This window comes from Capricornis sumatraensis, chromosome 5 (assembly GCF_032405125.1).
Source record: "Capricornis sumatraensis isolate serow.1 chromosome 5, serow.2, whole genome shotgun sequence".
Lineage (NCBI taxonomy): Eukaryota > Metazoa > Chordata > Mammalia > Artiodactyla > Bovidae > Capricornis > Capricornis sumatraensis.
This window is the reverse complement of record NC_091073.1, coordinates 76774113-76791731: the sequence shown is the minus strand read 5'-3', so window position 1 is coordinate 76791731 and position 17619 is coordinate 76774113. Positions and strand designations below refer to the sequence as shown.

At 39.0% G+C, this 17619-nt stretch overlaps 1 protein-coding gene across 2 annotated transcripts in view; it reads left to right on the top strand.

Annotated features, from left to right (window-relative positions):
* Positions 1-11866, top strand: part of STK31 (serine/threonine kinase 31) — an 81493-nt gene extending 69627 nt beyond the window's left edge. Inside the window, exons 22-23 of one of the 2 annotated variants that reach the window (XM_068973214.1) lie at positions 5189-5257; positions 11639-11866. In XM_068973214.1, the coding sequence (XP_068829315.1) occupies positions 5189-5257; positions 11639-11866 (297 nt within the window). The remainder of the gene's footprint in view (positions 1-5188; positions 5258-11638) is intronic. The other variant, XM_068973215.1, reaches the window with a different exon arrangement.
* The last annotated feature ends 5753 nt before the right edge of the window (positions 11867-17619 follow it).

Sequence of the window (17619 nt, the reverse complement as noted above, 5' to 3'; positions counted from 1 at the left end):
GTTTGAGTCATCATACATGATTTAGGAAACTTATGACAGGAAGGAAAGTCTTTGGTATTTATTCATGTGTCTGTTCTTTACATTGCCATTTCCTCTTTTCTAATGCTCCAATATTCCTCTTTTAGAAAAATTATTTCCTTTCTGTTTGAAGTATTTCTTTTAGCCATTCTTTAAGTCTCATAGTGAAAAATTCCTTTAGTTTTCCATCATCTGAAAACTGCTTGATTTCACCTTCTTTCCTGAGAGTTTCACTGAATATAGAATTTGTGGTTGAAAATTCTTTCATTTTATCAGTTGAAAATGTCCCACTTATTGTTTCCATGGTTTTGCATGAGAAATTCTCTTTTAGTCAAATTTCTATTACCGTGTAGGTAATGTTTCTTATGCTTATTTTCACTTAAGATTTTTTTCTTTGCTTTCACTTTTCATAAATGTTATTAATTTTTGTTAATTTCATTAGTTTTCATTAATTTCATTAATTTACTTTCATTTCTGGGAATGTAGTTAGTTTTCTTTGAGTTTACCCTATTTGAGTCATGTTTTTTTTAAGAAAACTGGGTATTTTATATTAAAGAGAATTACTAATTTTTATTGTGATACTGTGATTGTGTCAGAATAAGACTTTATCTCTTTTTAGTGGAAGAAAGTCATAAGACACCTTGTCACTGTGTTGTAGTCCAGTTCTGGGACTTTTCATCAGTTTGCCTTCCTCTTTTGACCTGTGGAGCTCTCCTTTGATTATATGTTATGTTATTTTCAGCCTTTATAGTTGTACTTAGTGATGAAGAACAGGAAGATATTAGAAGTGGCTTTGCTCATTTTTTAATTATATGGAATTTATTTGGATCTAAACTTAAATGATATAAAAGTAAAGTATGAGATGATTAAAAATTTGAAAATGATATTTTATATTAATTTTCAATGTGGTATTGTGACTTTGTCAAAATAAGACTTTATCTTTTAGAAATATCTCTTCATGGCAGATAGGTAGGGAAGAGTGGAAACAGTGACAGATTTTGTTTTCTTGGGTGCCAAAATCACTGTGGATGGTGACCGCAGCCATGAAATTAAAAGATGCTTGTTCCTTGGAAGAAAAATGATGAAAAATATGGACAGCAAGTAAAAAAGCAGAGACATCACTTTGCCAATAAAGGACTGTATAATTAAAGCTATGGTTTTTTCCAGTAGTCATGTATGGATGTGAGAGTTTGACCATAAAGAAGGCTGAGCACCACAGAATTGATGCTTTCGAATTGTGGTGCTGGAGAAGACTCAAGAGAATCCCTTGGACTGAAAGGAAATCAAACCAGTCAATCCTAAAGGAAATCAATCCTTAATATAATTGGAAGAATTGATGCTGAAACTCTAATTCTTTGGCCACCTGATGCGAAGAGCTGATTCATTGGAAATGACCCTGGAGCTGCAAAAGCCTGAGGACAGGAGGAGAAGCAGGCAGCAGAGGATGAGATGATTGCATAGCATCACTGATTCAATGGACAGGAGTTTGAACAAACTCTGGGAGATAGTGGAAGACAAGGAAATCTGGTGTGCTATAGTTCCTGGGTTCGCAGAGTCAGACACAACTTAGTGACAGAACAAGTCTGATTTTGTGATTATGTCAAACTAAGACTTGACCTTTTAGAAGTATATACTAAAATATTTATAGATAAAATTATGAGATGTGTAGAATTTCAAAAATAATATGCATGGATTTGTACATAGGGCAAAAGTGGTCATTGGTTGATGGTTGTCAGGGCTGGGTGATAGATACATGGGATTTAGAGTATCTTTGTACTGAAAGAGGAACTCCCCAGGTCAGTAGGTGCCCAACACGCTACTGGAGATCAGTGGAGAAATAACTGCAGAAAGAATGAAGGGCTGGAGCCAAAGCAAAAACAGTACAGAGCTGTGGATGTGACTGGTGATAGAAGCGAGGTCTGATGCTGTAAAGAGCAACATTGCATAGGAACCTGGAATGTCAGGTCCATGAATCAAGGGAAATTGGAAGTGGTCAGACGAGATGGCAAAAGTGAATGTCGACATTCTAGGAATCAGCGAACTAAAATGGACTGGAATGGGTGAATTTAACTCAGATGACCATTATATCTACTACTGCGGGCAGGAATCCCTCAGAGGAAATGGAGTAGCTGCCATGGTAAACAAAAGAGTCCGAAATGCAGTACTTGGATGCAGTCTTAAAAACGACAGAATGATTTCTGTTCGTTTCCAAGGCAAACCATTCAGTATCACAGTAATCAAAGTCTATGCCCCAACCAGTAATGCTGAAGAAGCTGAAGTTGAAACGGTTCTGTGAAGACCTATAAGACCTTTTAGAACTAACACCCCAAAAAGATGTCCTTTTCATTATAGGGGACTGGAATGCAAAAGTAGGAAGTCAAGAAACACCTGGAGTAACAGGCAAATTTGGCCTTGGAATGCGGAATGAAGCAGGGCAAAGACTAATAGAGTTTTGCCAAGAAAATGCACTGGTCATAGCAAACACCTTCTTCCAACAACACAAGAGAAGACTCTACACATGGACATCACCAGATGGTCAACACCGAAATCAGATTGATTATATTCTTTGCAGCCAAAGATGGAGAAGCTCTATAAAGTCAACAAAAACAAAACCAGGAGCTGACTGTGGCTCAGATCATGAACTCCTTATTGCCAAATTCAGACTCAAATTGAAGAACGTAGGGAAAACCGCTAGACCATTCAGGTATGACGTAAATCAAATCACTTATGATTATACAGTGGAAGTGAGAAATGGATTTAAGGGCCTAGATCTGCTAGATGGACTGCGTGATGAACTATGGAATGAGGTTCGTGACCTTGCACAGGAGACAGGAATCAAGACCATCCCCATGGAAAAGAAATGCAAAAAAGCAAAATGGTTGTTTGGGGAGGCCTTACAAATAGCTGTGAAGAGAAGAGAGGTGAAAAACAAAGGAGAAAAGGAAAGATATAAGCATCTGAATGCAGAGTTCCAAAGAATAGCAAGAAGAGATAAGAAAGACTTCTTCAGCAATCAATGCAAAGAAATAGAGGAAAACAACAGAATGGGAAAGACTAGAGATCTCTTCAAGAAAATTAGAGATACCAAGGGAACATTTCATGCAAAGATGGACTCAATAAAGGACAGAATGGAATGGACCTAACAGAAGCAGAAGATATTAAGAAGAGGTGGCAGTAACATATAGAAGAACTGTACAAAAAAGACCTTCACGACCCAGATAATCACAATGGTATGTTCACTCATCTAGAGCCAGACGTCCTGGAATGTGAAGTCAAGTGGGCCTTAGAAAGCATCACTACAAACAAAGCTAGTGGAGCTGATGGAATTCCAGTAGAGCTATTTCAAATCCTGAAAGATGATGCTGTGAAAGTGCTGGACTCAATATGCCAACAGATTTGGAAAACTCAGCAGTGGCCACAGAACTGGAAAAGGTCAGTTTTCATCCCAACCCAAAGAAAGGCAATGCCAAAGAGTGCTCAGTCTACCTCCCAATTGCACTCATCTCACACGCTAGTAAAGTAATGCTCAAAACTCTCCAAGCCAGGCTTCAGCAATATGTGAACCGTGAACTCCCTGATGTTCAAGCTGGTTTTAGAAAAGGCAGAGGAACCAGAGACCAAATTGCCAACATCCGCTGGATCATGGAAAAAGCAAGAGAGTTCCAGGAAAACATCTATTTCTGTTTTATTGACTATGCCAAAGCCTTTGACTGTGTGGATCACAAGAAACTGGAAAATTCTGAGAGAGATGGGAACACCAGACCACCTGACTTGCCTCTTGAGAAACCTGTATGGAGGTTAGGAAGCAATAGTTAGAACTGGATGTGAAACAACAGACTGGTTCCAAACAGGAAAAGGAGTGCGTCAAGGCTGTATATTGTCACCCTGCTTATTTAACTTATATGCAGAGTACATCATGAGAAACGCTCGACTGGAAGAAGCAGAAGCTGGAATCAAGATTGCCGGGAGAAATACCAGTAACCTCAGATATGCAGATAACACCACCCTTATGGCAGAAAGTGAAGAGGAACTAAAAAGCCTCTAGATGAAAGTGAAAGAGGAGAGTGAAAAAGTTGGCTTAAAGCTCAACATTCAGAAAACGAAGATCATGGCATCCAGTCCCATCACTTCATGGGAAATAGATGGGGAAACAGTAGAAACAGTGTCAGACTTTATTTTTTTGGACTCCAAAATCACTGCAGATGGTGATTGCAGCCATGAAATTAAAAGACGCTTACTCCTTGGAAGGAAAGTTATGACCAACCTAGATAGCATATTGAAAAGCAGAGGTATTACTTTGCCAACTAAGGTCTGTCTAGTCAAGGCTATGGTTTTTCCTGTGGTCATGTGTGGATGTGAGAGTTGGACTGTGAAGAAGGCTGAGAACCAAAGAATTGATGCTTTTGAACTGTATTGTTGGAGGAGACTCTTGAGAGACCCTTGGACTGCAAGGAGATCCAACCAGTCCATTCTGAAGGAGATCAGCCCTGGGATTTCTTTGGAAGGAATGATGCTAAAGCTGAAACTCCAGTACTTTGGCCACTTCATGCGAAGAGTTGACTCATTGGAAGAGACTGTGATGCTGGGAGGGATTGGGGGCAGGAGGAGAAGGGGACAACAGAGGATGAGATGGCTGGATGGCATCAGTGACTCTATGGACGTGAGTCTGAGTGAACTCCGGGAGTTGGTAATTGACAGGGAGGCCTGGCGTGCTAGGATTCATGGGGTCACAAAGAGTTGAACACGACTGAGCGACTGAACTGAACTTGTACATGTAAGAAATTGTTCATATTTAATAATTCATAAAATTTTAACAAGAATTTTTGAACACAGGTATCAGGGAAGAAGGGAACTTGCATGATAAATTTTCTTTGTGTTTAATGTACGAGTATTGGTGAAACCAACACCTTATAAGCCACTACATTTTAATATATTTGCTTGTAAAATGAAGTATTAAATGTGCTTAGATGTTTGCATTGATATGTTAGGAAACCCAGGGACTTCTTGGTAGTTGTTATTATGAAAGTTTTTTTTTTTTCCTTGCAAGGACTAATTGCTTTCTTTGAGTTCTTCTCTTCTCTCTAGAACCTTAACAGTTTCAGAGTTGCCTTTGCTGTAGGATCGGTATTTTAGTATGTTTGGAATTTATTCATTCTCATTTCTTTAACAGCTTTCAGTTCAGAATCAGGAATTTGAAACTAATGAAGATGGAATCCCAAAGATGGATCAGTTTCATTTGGTATGTGACCTTTTTGTCATTTACTTGTTGGAAACCTGTGATATAGGTGTGATCAGTAGTATCAACTTATTTAACTGAAGAAGTCCTCTAATTTTTTTAAGAATACAAATAATGTTCCCAGTAAATAAATATTGAAAAAATTTAAGTGCCCTACTTACACCATTGCCAGAAAATTATTGCTATAGATTACTACTGGAATTTTTCAAATAGATTATATATATAATCTGTGTAATAATTAAGGAAAAGCAGTAGTTTCTGTATCTTCAAAGATAATATTTTATTAAAATTAATGTTCTACTATTTTTTGTAAGTACCTAGCTGTATCTTTCAGAGAAGGCAGTGGCACCCCACTCCAGTACTCTTGCCTGGAAAATACCATGGACAGATGCACCTAGTAGGCTGCAGTCCATGGAGTCGCTAAGAGTCGGACACAACTGAGCAACTTCACTTTCACTTTTATGCATTGGAGAAGGGAATGGCAATCCACTCCAGTGTTCTTGCCTGGAGAATCCCAGGGACAGGGGAGCCTGGTGGGCTGCCATCTATGGGGTCGCACAGAGTCAGACACGACTGAAATGACTTAGCAGCAGCAGCAGCTGTATCTTTTCTTTGTCATACATCTATGTTATTCATATTGCTTTAAGATATACATATGTATACAACCAACATATTTTGAGTCTGTTCTATATCAGGAATTGAACTAGGGTCTGCTTTTTAGGATTGAAACATTGAAGAAATTAATGATTTAGAAATATGAACAAGTAAACAACCAATATCTGTATATATAGAATTTTAAGAAAATAGTTTGGAGGAAGCTAATATTTAATTTGTCAGGAAAAGATGTAGTGAAGAAGCTATTGGTAAATGCCACCACATAGTTATTTGAAGTGAATCTTCAAGTTGAATTAGGATTTTATGGAAGTTAGAATGAGGTACGAGGCATTTCAGGTAAAGACAGTATCTGAACTAAGACATGAAAACATAAAAGTCTTTTGTAATGGAATCATCCCCAGTGTGACTAGATGTTAAGGGGTTAAATATGGCAGTAAACAAGTCTACAAAAGTACAGTGATCTTCCCTGGTGGTTCAGTGGTTACAAATCCTCCTACCATTTCAGGGGACATGGGTTTGCTCCCTCGTCTGGGAAGATTTCACATATTTCAGGGCAGCTAAGGCTGTGGGCTGCAACTGCTGAAGCCCACGTGCCCTAGAGCCCTTGTTCTGCAACAAGAGAAGCCACCACAATGAGAAATGCACACATCACAACTAGAAAACAGCCCTTCTAGCACAAATAGAGAAAGGTCTCACGCAGCAATGAAGATCCAGTGCAGCCAAAAAATAATAATAGTAATTTTTTTTTTAAGTATAATGATCCGGCTGTACAAGTTCTCTTCCAGCTTTTTTTAAAGAAATTATTTATTTTATGTTTTACAACTGCTTTTATGGCTTTAAGAGCAGTTTTAAGATTTACAGCAAAAGTGACTAGAAGGTAGAGATTTCCCATACATCTCTTTCTCTCTCATACATAGTTTATCCATTATCAACATTCCCTAGCAGAGTTATTTGTTGCAGGTGATACCTCCATTGACATCGCTGTTGCCTTAAGTCCATCGTTTATATTAGGGCTTACTCTTAGTGTGGTACATTCTTAAAGTTTGAACACATGTATAATGCCATGTATCTACCATTAATACACAGAGTATTTTCACTGTCCTAAAAATCCTCTATACTCTACCTGTTCATCTCTACTTTCTCCAAACCCCTGAAGACTGATCTTTTTCTTGTCTCCTTGGTTTTGACTTTTCCAGAATGTCATATAATTGGAACCATACAGTATGTAGCCTCTTAAAATTGGCTTTTTCCCACATAATCATATGCACGTAAGATTCCTTCACATCTTTTCATGGTTTGATAGTTCATTTATTCTTAACCTTTTTCCATTATCTGTATGTACCACAGTCTATTTATACGTTCACGTACCGAAGGACAGCTTGGTTGTTTTCCAGGTTTTGACAAATTATGAATGAAACTGCAGTAAACATCCTTGTGCAGCTTTTTGTGTGGACATAAGTTTTTATTTCCTTGGAGTGCAATTGTTGGATTATATGCTAATAGTATTTTAAAATAGTATGGTTTTTAATAGTAGTTTTAAATAATATAGTATAGAATTGTCTTCTAAGTACCATTTTTGAGTTTTGGTTGCCATCAGCAATAAAGGAGAGTTGCTCCACAGCCTTACTGCTATTCAGTCAGTATTTTGGATTGTGGCCATTCTTAGAGATGTATACTAGTATCTCATTGGGCTTCCCGGGTGACTTAGTGCTAAAGGATTTGCCTCCCAATGCAGGAGACACGGGTTCTATCCCTGGGTTAGGAAGATCCCTTGGAGAAGGAAATGGCAACCCACTCCAGTCTCCTTACCTGGAAAATCCCATGACAGAGTCTAGCAGGCCACAGTCCATGAGGTCACAAATGAATCAGACACACCTTAGTGACTACACAATAAAAACAATACATACTAAAGGTACTATTGAAAGGCTGTTGCTGAACCAGGAAAGACGCTGGGATTCTTCACCTCCGGAGGAGAATTCAATCTGGGGCCAGAGATGAGGCTTGATTGCTCAGAGCTTTTGTGTAATAAAGTTTTATTAAAGTATAAAACATAGAGAAAACTTCTGACATAGACATCAGAAGGGGGCAGAAAGGGTGCCCCCTTGCTCATGTTAGCAAGGGAGTTACATACTTTTTATGTAGCAGATGCAGGCAGATGCAAGCGTCTGCCTGTGTCTGCCTGCAATGCAGGAGACCTGGGTTCGATTCCTGGGTTGGGAAGATCCACTGGAGAAGGAAATGGCAACCCGCTCCAGTATTCTTGCCTGGAGAATCCCATGGACAGAGGAGCCTGGTGGGCTGCAGTCCACGGGGTGGCAAAGAGTTGGACACGACTGAGTGATTCACTTTACATACTTTTTAATTAGTTATTACAGTAAATCAAAGGAATATCTGGAGGTTGTAAATATCTTACTAGACCCACTCCTATAATTTACATTTTAAGATAATCTTAGCCAGAAGGTTTTCAGGAAGGAGAAACTGTCCTCAAGCAGGATAAATTGTTGTTCTATAATCCTTAGTTCAGTTCAGTTCAGTCACTCAGTCGTGTCCGACTCTTTGTGACCCCCATGAATCACAGCACGCCAGGCCTCCCTGTCAATTACCAACTCCCAGAGTTCACTCAGACTCATGTCCATCGAGTCCGTGATGCCATCCAGCCATCGCATCCTCTATCGTCCCCTTCTCCTCCTGCCCCCAGTCCCTCCCAGCATCAGAGTCTTTTCCAATGAGTCAACTCTTCGCGTGAGGTGTCCAAAGTACTGGAGCTTCAGCTTTAGCATCATTCCTTCCAAAGATCCCAGGGTTGATCTCCTTCAGAATGGACTGGTTGGATCTCCTTGCAGTCCAAGGGACTCTCAAGAGTCTTCTCCAACACCACAGTTCAAAAGCATCAATTCTTCGGCACTCAGCCTTCTTCACAGTCCAACTCCTACATCCATACATGACTACTGGAAAAACCATAGCCTTGACTAGATGGACCTTAGTCGGCAAAGTAATGTCTGCTTTTGAATATACTATCTAGGTTGGTCATAACTTTTCTTCGAAGGAGTAAGCATCTTTTAATTTCATGGCTGCAGTCACCATCTGCAGTGATTTTGGAGCCGAAAAAAATAAAAGTCTGACACTGTTTCTACAGTTTCCCCATCTATTTCCCATGAAGTGATGGGACCAGATGCCATGATCTTCGTTTTCTGAATGTTGAGCTTTAAGCCAACTTTTTCACTCTCCTCTTTCACTTTCATCAAGAGGCTTTTTAGCTCCTCTTCACTTTCTGCCATAAGGGTGGTATCATCTGCATATCTGAGGTTATTGGAATTTCTCCTGGCAGTCTTTATTCCAGCTTGTGTTTCTTCCAGTCCAGCGTTTCTCATGATGTACTCTGCATATAAGTTAAATAAGCAGGGTGACAATATACAGCCTTGACGTACTCCTTTTCCTATTGGAACCAGTCTGTTCCATGTCCAGTTCTAACTGTTGCTTCCTGACCTGCAGACAGATTTCTCAAGAGGCAGGTCAGGTGGTCTGGTATTCCCATCTCTTTCAGAATTTTCCACAGTTTCTTGTGATCCACACAGTCAAAGGCTTTGGCATAGTCAATAAAGCAGAAATAGATCTTTTTCTGAAACTCTCTTGCTTTCTCCATGATCCAGCGGATGTTGGCAGTTTGGTCTCTGGTTCCTCTGCCTTTTCTAAAACCAGCTTGAACATCAGGGAGTTCATGGTTCACGTATTGCTGAAGCCTGGCTTGGAGAATTTTGAGCATTACTTTACTAGCATGTGAGATGAGTGCAATTGTGTGGTCGTTTGAGCATTCTTTGGCATTGCCTTTCTTTGGAATTGGAGTGAAAACTGACCTTTTCCAGTCCTGTGGCCACTGCTGACTTTTCCAAATTTGTTGGCATACTGAGTGCAGCACTTTGACAGCATCATCTTTCAGGATTTGAAATAGCTCTACTGGAATTCCATCACCTCCACTAGCTTTGTTCGTAGTGATGCTTTCTAAGGCCCTCTTGACTTCACATTCCAAGATGTCTGGCTCTAGATTAGTGATCACATCATCACGATTATCTGGGTCATGAAGATCTTTTTTGTACAGTTCTTTCATGTATTCTTGCCACCTCTTCTTAATATCTTCTGCTTCTGTTAAGTCCATACCATTTCTGTCCTTTATCAAGCCCATCTTTGCATGAAATGTTCCCTTGGTATCTCTAATTTTCTTGAAGAGATCTCTATAGTCTTTCCCATTCTGTTGTTTTCCTCTATTTCTTTGCACTGATCGCTGAAGAAGGCTTTCTTATCTCTTCTTGCTATTCTTTGGAACTCTGCATTCAGATGCTTATTTTTTTCCTTTTCGCCTCTCTTCTTCTCACAGCTATTTGTAAGGCCTCCCCAAACAGCCATTTTGCTTTTTTGCATTTCTTTTCCATGGAAATGGTCATGATCCCTGTCTCCTGTACAATGTCACAAACCTCATTCCACAGTTCATCAGGCACTCTGTCTATCAGATCTAGACCCTTAAATCTATTTCTCACTTCCACTGTATAATCATAAGGGATTTGATTTAGGTCATACTTGAATGGTCTAGCGGTTTTCCCTACGTTCTTCAATTTAAGGCTGAATTTTGCAATAAGGAGTTCATGATCTGAGCTTCAGTCAGCTCCTGGTCTTGTTTTTGTTGACTGTATAGAGCTTCTCCATCTTAATTCTTAGTACAGAGTTTAAATTGAGTTGTTTGTTGTGTAATCATCAGTTATAGATACATCAGGCTTAAAGATTAAAAATGTTGTATGTGAGTAAGACTAAGGAATGTAGAGGGAAAAAAAGTTTGTCCTTTACTCTTCCTTGAGAATTCCAGACCCCTCTCTCCTTGGGGATCCCCAGAATTCTTATCAATCATCTGCCTATGAATTGACTCTATTACTACCTTAAACATTTTAACTATGTTTAAAAACACTCTGTAGAATGCAGTATGGGCATTGACATTCATTCAGTTACCAGATGTAAACTGAATACCTGCTCTATCACTGTGCTCATTGTTGGGGATGAAATGAGAAAGTAAAATTTCTGGTCTTATATTCCTTAGAGGACACTAGCAGTAAATAGGTGATTTTTATTCCATATAAAATGTGCTCTGATTGGAGTCGTCGACAGGGAACAAAAAGAGAAAAAACATACTTTGGGAGGTGGAATTAATGAAAGAACAACATGATAGTGTTATTAACATGTGATAACACAAAATAACGTGCTTTGAAATTGTGGTACATTATAAATTCTGACCTCCATAATGATCATGGTAATGTTAGTGGTGGTGGATTTGTTTCAAGAGATCATTTCAGAAGTGAATGAAACCAAAAGCAGTTGACCAAGTAAAGGAGGCTATCGTTTCAGACAGAGGCACTTATATGTAAAATTTTCATTGTCAAATTCTGACTACTACCCTAAAAAAAGGGAAAATGGAAAGTAAAAAAATATTAGGTGTTTTTGGGGAATTTCACTTGTTTTTGATAAATGTTTCAGTTGTGATTCTTTTCTTTTCCCTTCTGCATTAACCCCCCTGTCATTTGATTCCATTGTTTTAATACTAGATTAATCCCTTTCCAATAAAAACTAGTTGATTTTGATAAAAAGCTTTAAAAAATGGGGAAAATTGATTTTAGCTCTACATCATTAATTGAGATTATTTTTTAATTGGGTATTCCTTAATACAAGTTTGTCCTTTTATTCATTTTGATTTTATTTTTGCTTTGTAACATCTCTATTTTCTTGCAGGATGATAATGTCAAATCCCTCCTCTGTAGTTTGATCTGTTGTAGAAGTTCAATGACTGCCGAGCAGGTTTTGAATGCTGACTGTTTCTTGCTACCAAAGGGAAAATCAATGCCAAACTCAGAGAAAGATACTGAATACATCCCCAAAAAAGAGGAAGAAGGATTAAAGGTGAAGAAGTTGGATAAAGATAAGGAAAAGACAAGAAATGGTGAAGCCAGCTTTGATTGATAGATTAGTATTCTTTTGTTGTTGCAGATGTTCCTTTTAAAACCTTTGTTTAGTTTGGTTAAATAAACAAAAAATCTGGAAGTGTTCTGGAGCTAGTTGGGTTGTATCTTTGGTATTCTAGTTGTAAAAAATAAAAGATGTTTGGCTATGCAAAAAAAAATGTATACTTTGAAATTTCATTTAACTGGAGTTATTAAGGAAGGATTGTCTGTAGTTACTTTTTGAAATTGCATAATCAGACTATATTACTTGTAATAGAAAAGGTTATTAGATTGTTGGACAGGTTCTTTACAGAGTTACAGTATGTAGGCCAGTTCACGATGAAGGGTGATACTTTTGTTTAACAGATGGTAGTTGGTATCTGCTTTATTCCCAGTTCTGGGAATATAAAGACAAATTTAACATGGTTCTTACACTTAAAAGCACATACATCTGTTGAGAAAGTTGGAGATGTAAACAGATCTTCATAATACAATGTAGAATATCTAATGATAGCTCTAGACAGATTTTATGTGATTACACAGAAGGGATACTCATCCTGTGGAAGAGGGATGTCATGGAAACCTTGCTGGAGGAGGTACTACCTTAGTTAAATCGTAAAGGATGAGTAGTAAAGGTGAAGGAGGATCAAGAGTACCTTCTTAGCAGAGAAAGCATGATGAGAGCACTGAGGGGAGAAGCAGTTTGTTGTGTTTAATAGAGAACAGTCATATGGGGGATATAACATGAAATACTAAAATGCCTCATACCTTATAATTCTATAGGAAATGTGGAGCTATTGAAGAATTTTAGACCACTTTGGTTCCCTCAAAATCCACCTTATACCTACTACCAGGATAAGAGGTAGGGAGAGTGATCAAAAGGATATTATGATAAAGTAGGTGAGCTGTGATGAAAGTAAGATCTACAGAAAGAGAAAAAGTAATGAAACATATGGGTCAGATTTATGAAATAGGCCAAGTTTTGTTGGACTTGGTGATATGTAGACTAAAGTAGTATGTTAGAGTCTCTAAATGCCTATTCAAAAATCTAATCTTCCTTTCTTCCTTAGTAATACATAACAGTTTTATTTAGGATGGCAGTGTACTTGGTTAAAAGAATACATTTACCATTTTCCTTTTTAGTTTAAGCTTTTTGACTAAATTTTGCAAAGTAAGGCTACTTTAAAGGAGCTGACTTAGACTGGAGATGTATCCTTTTATCCTGTCCTTTTCCTGTTGCCTGGAAGCTAACGTCGGAGAAGGCAATGGCACCCCACTCCAGTACTCTTCCCTGGAAAATCCCATGGATGGAGGAGCCTGGAAGGCTGCAGTCCATGGGTGCGCTGAGGGTCGGACACAACTGAGTGACTTCACTTTGCCTTCTCACTTTCATGCATTGGAGAAGGAAATGGTAACCCACTCCAGTGTTCTTGCCTGGAGAATCCCAGGGACAGGGGAGCCTGGTGGGCTGCCATCTATGGGGTCGCGCAAAGTCAGACACGACTGAAGCAACTTAGCAGCAGCAGAAGATAACATGGTGGTTAGAATCTGAGCAGTCTCCTTGGATCATGAGGTAACTTTGAGGATGAAACTCATGAACTAGGAGGATGGAGCAGCAAGTTAGAAGAACTGATGTTTCTGGTAATTCTGGAGTGTTTGAACTACTCTCAAGATTTCATGTTACTTGAGAGAGGAAATCCTTATGTCAGAGTGTGGTCCCTATATCAACAGACTCAGCATCACCTGAAGGCTTATTTGAAATGCAAATTCTAGGCTCCACTCCAGATTTTATAAGAAGAATCTGGGGGTGGAGCCTGGCAGTCTGTTTCTTAGCAAGCACTGTAAGTCATTGTTCAGTCACACAGTCGTGTCCGACTCTGCCACTCCATGGACTACAGCACACCAGGCTTCCCTGTCCATCACCAACTCCTGGAGCTTGCTCAAACTCATGTCTACCATGTCAGTGATGCCATCCAACCATCTCATCCTCTGTAGTTCCCTTCTCCTTCTGCCTTCAACCTGTCCCAGCATCATGGTCTTTTCTAAGGAGTTAGTTCTTAGGATATGGTGGCCAAAGTATTGGAGTTTCAGCTTCAGCATCAGTCCTTCCAATGAATATTCAGGACTGATTTCCTTTAGAATGGACTAGTTGGATCTCATTGCAGTCCAAGGGACTCTCAAGAATCTTCTCCGACACCACAGTTCAAAAGTATCAATTCTTCAGCGCTCAGCTTACTTTATAGTCCAACTCTCACATCCATACATGACTACTGCAAAAACCATAGCTTTGACTAGGTGAACCTTTGTTGGCAAAGTAATATCTCTGCTTTTTAATATGCTGTCTATGTTGGTTGGTCATAGCTTTTCTTTCAAGGAGCAAGCGTTTTAATTTCATGGCTGCAGTCACCATCTGTAGTGATTTTGGAGCCCAGGAAAATAAAGTGTCACTGTTAGCATTGTTTTCTCGTCTGTTTGCCATGAAGTGATGGGACTGGATACCATGATCTTAGTTGTTTGAATGTTAATTTTTAAGCCAGCCTTTTCACTTTCCTCTTTTACCTTCATCAAGAGGCTCTTTAGTTGCTCTTCACTTTCTGCCATAAGGGTGGTGTCATCTGCGTATCTGAGGTTGTTGATATTTCTCCCAGCAATCTTGATTCCAGTCATCCAGCCCGGCATTTTGGATGATGTACTCTGCATAGAGATTAAATAAGCAAGGTGACAATATGCAGCCTTGAGATACTCCTTTCCCAATTTGGAACCAGTCTGTTGTTCCATATCTGGTTCTAACTGTTGCTTCCTGACCTGCATACAGGTTTTGCAGGAGGCAGATAAGGTGGTCTGGTATTCCCATCTCTTAAGAATTTTCCACAGCTGTTGTAATCCACACAGTCAAAGGCTTTGGCATAGTCATTAAAGCAGAAGTAGATGTTTTTCTGGAACTCTCTTGCTTTTTCGATGATCTAGCGGATGTTGGCAATTTGATCTCTGGTTCCTCTGCCTTTTCTAAATCCTACTTGAACATCTGGAAGTTCATGGTTCATGTACTGTTGAAGCCTGGCTTGGAGGATGTTGAGCATTACTTTGCTAGCTGTGAGATGAGGGCAATTGTGCAGTAGTTTGAACATTCTTTGGCATTGCCATTCTTTGCGATTGAAATGAAAACTGACCTTTTCCAGAACTATGGCCACTACTGAGTTTTCCAAATTTGCTGGCATATTGAGTGTAGCACCTTACCAGCATCATCTTTCAGGATTTGAAACAGCTCAACTGGAATTCCATGGCCTCCACTAACTTTGTTCTAGTATAAGTCATGTTCTTCTAAGTAATTTTTGTAATATATACTAAAGAGAACCATTGCCACACATTGAAGCTTTTGTTCCTTTTGGGATTTCTTGTTTTACAGTAGAACTTAATTCTAGCTGATTAAGTAATAAAGAGATAGTAGTTAGGTTTTAAACCTGAATAAAGGGACAAAGAATAGATCACTTTACTTACTATTTTAAATAAAGAATTAAATAAGCATTTTCCAGATGTGTTCTGTACACTAGTCCCTTGGGATGTTCATCACAGAAAAATTGTGACTAGCTGTTTTGGAGAGTAATGCTAAATTGGAGACTTGATCATGCATATTAGAGGGTAAAGTTTCTAAAAAGTTTTCCAGAAAAGAAATTTGTTTAGTTTTATTTAACCAACATATGTTGAAATTGGCACAACAATTTTTTTTTTTGCATACCTAGTAACTTCTGAAACTAGAGTTTCAGATTTTCTGGCATACCAAGTTAGATAGTAATTATTTTTACTTGTTTTAAAATGGCAAATATTAGTACTCTACATAGAGACAAATTTCATGTGTCACTTCATTGCCATAGATGTTCCTTGAGATACGTGTTTATATGTGTAAGGGCAAGGCAGAGGCAAACAAATGTGCTCACTGCCCTGTGGGCAGTCCGAGAGTGATGCAGTGTATAATAAGCTACAGGAACAAAACATATGTCTATCATGAAGAAGAGGAAAGGAAGAGAGGAATAATGAGTTTATGGGATAGACTTCTGGCTCATTTTAGAAGTACAGTAGGATTCTGCTTATTTGGAACTGGATAAAGCAACTTATCGCTCAAAGGATTTGGGAAAGAGTAAGAATTTACCTGGAGTATAGCATATTCATGGGGTAGCTGAGAAAGCTTAGAAAAGTATTTTGGGGGCAGATCATAGAGGGTCATGAGTTGCTCTATAAGAGATGGTACTCTATTATAAATATGAGCAACTGAATCACATAGTCATGTTTATTTTAGAATAAAATAGCTGATGATTTGGAAATAATGGAAATAAAGTCAAGGATGGCAAAGAAACATCCTGTTTTGCATCAAGATATTGAAAAGGAGAGAATTAAGAATATAAACTGATCCTCAGAAGAAATCTATGGGGAACTTCTGGTCCATTTCATAGATTTCATTGTATCAGTGCTAAGTCATTTCAGTGTATATTTAAGTATTAGTATTTGTTAAATTTCTTTTTAGCATTTCTCTTTTAACTCAACAAATGACATACTTCATTTCTTAGCTGTTAGTATAACTATATCTTCTACCATTAAAACTACAGTTCTGGATGTAAGGACCTCTGAAAAGCTATTCCTTCATAGAAGTAACAAGAACACTGGCAGAAATTGTCAGAATCAACGTTTTCATAACTGGCATTAACCAGGGACCTGCAACAGTTTGAAGAACTTTTATTAAAAAAAAACAGCTGAATCTTGGTAAGAATTGCAAGCTTTGTAGTGTTTTAACTTGCCCTATTGCCATTTCCTGTCCCCAGCTCCATAATAACCTTACAAACCAACAGCCTCACAATTATGTTAATTATGAAAAGCAATGGTCTAATAGGCCTTGGAATTTGCAGAATGCTTTAAGTTCCTCAGCCCCGTTACCAGAGAATTGTCACTATTTGGCCAATCTGGCAGCTCCCTGGAAAAGCCTCATTTATAGGTCTTGTCATTAACTGATGTAACTCAGATGTTGCTCAATGGAAAAAGACTTTTCCCCAGGGCATTTGTTGAAAAAAGTCGTGGCAGTTGTTTAACGTCACAGCTGCTTGAAGTGGTGACATGTGTCACAGCTGCCTGAGGTGGTGATACGTGTGCGTGCTCAGTCACTTCAGTTGTGTCTAACACTTTGCAGCCCTATGGACTAGCTCATCAGGCTCCTCTGTCAATGGGATTCTCCAGGCAAGGATACTGGAGTGGGTTGCCATGCCCTCCTCCAGGGGATCTTCCCAACCCAGGGATCGAACTTGCATCTCTTATGTCTCCTGAATTGGTAGGCAGGTTCTTTACTGCTGTGCCGCTGGGGAAACCCAAGTTGGTGATATGTCTTGGTAAAACCGTTTAATAGGAAAATCTGGGAATAATGTTCATAGGGTGTAGAAAAGCTCCAACAAATTCTCAGGGTTCTGTAAGGTCATACACATATTCAGAGCTGAGTGCATGCCCAAGAAAGACATGCAAATTTATGATCTCCCACCTCTGGCAGATTTTAAGGTTTAGGAAACAAGTTCTTGTGAAGTGTAAGGCAGAGTTGTAAACTGCCAGAATTGAGTGTGTGCCCTGAAATACATACAGCCCCTCAACAATCTGGGCAGGGAGGTTTACGGCTTCCAGGCATTTAAGGAAACATCTTTCCAGTTATTAGCTGACCGTTAAGCCAAGCTCGGCTTCCCAGCTGGTGCTAGTGGTAAAGAACCTGCTTCCCAGTGCAGGAGATGTAAGAGAAATGGA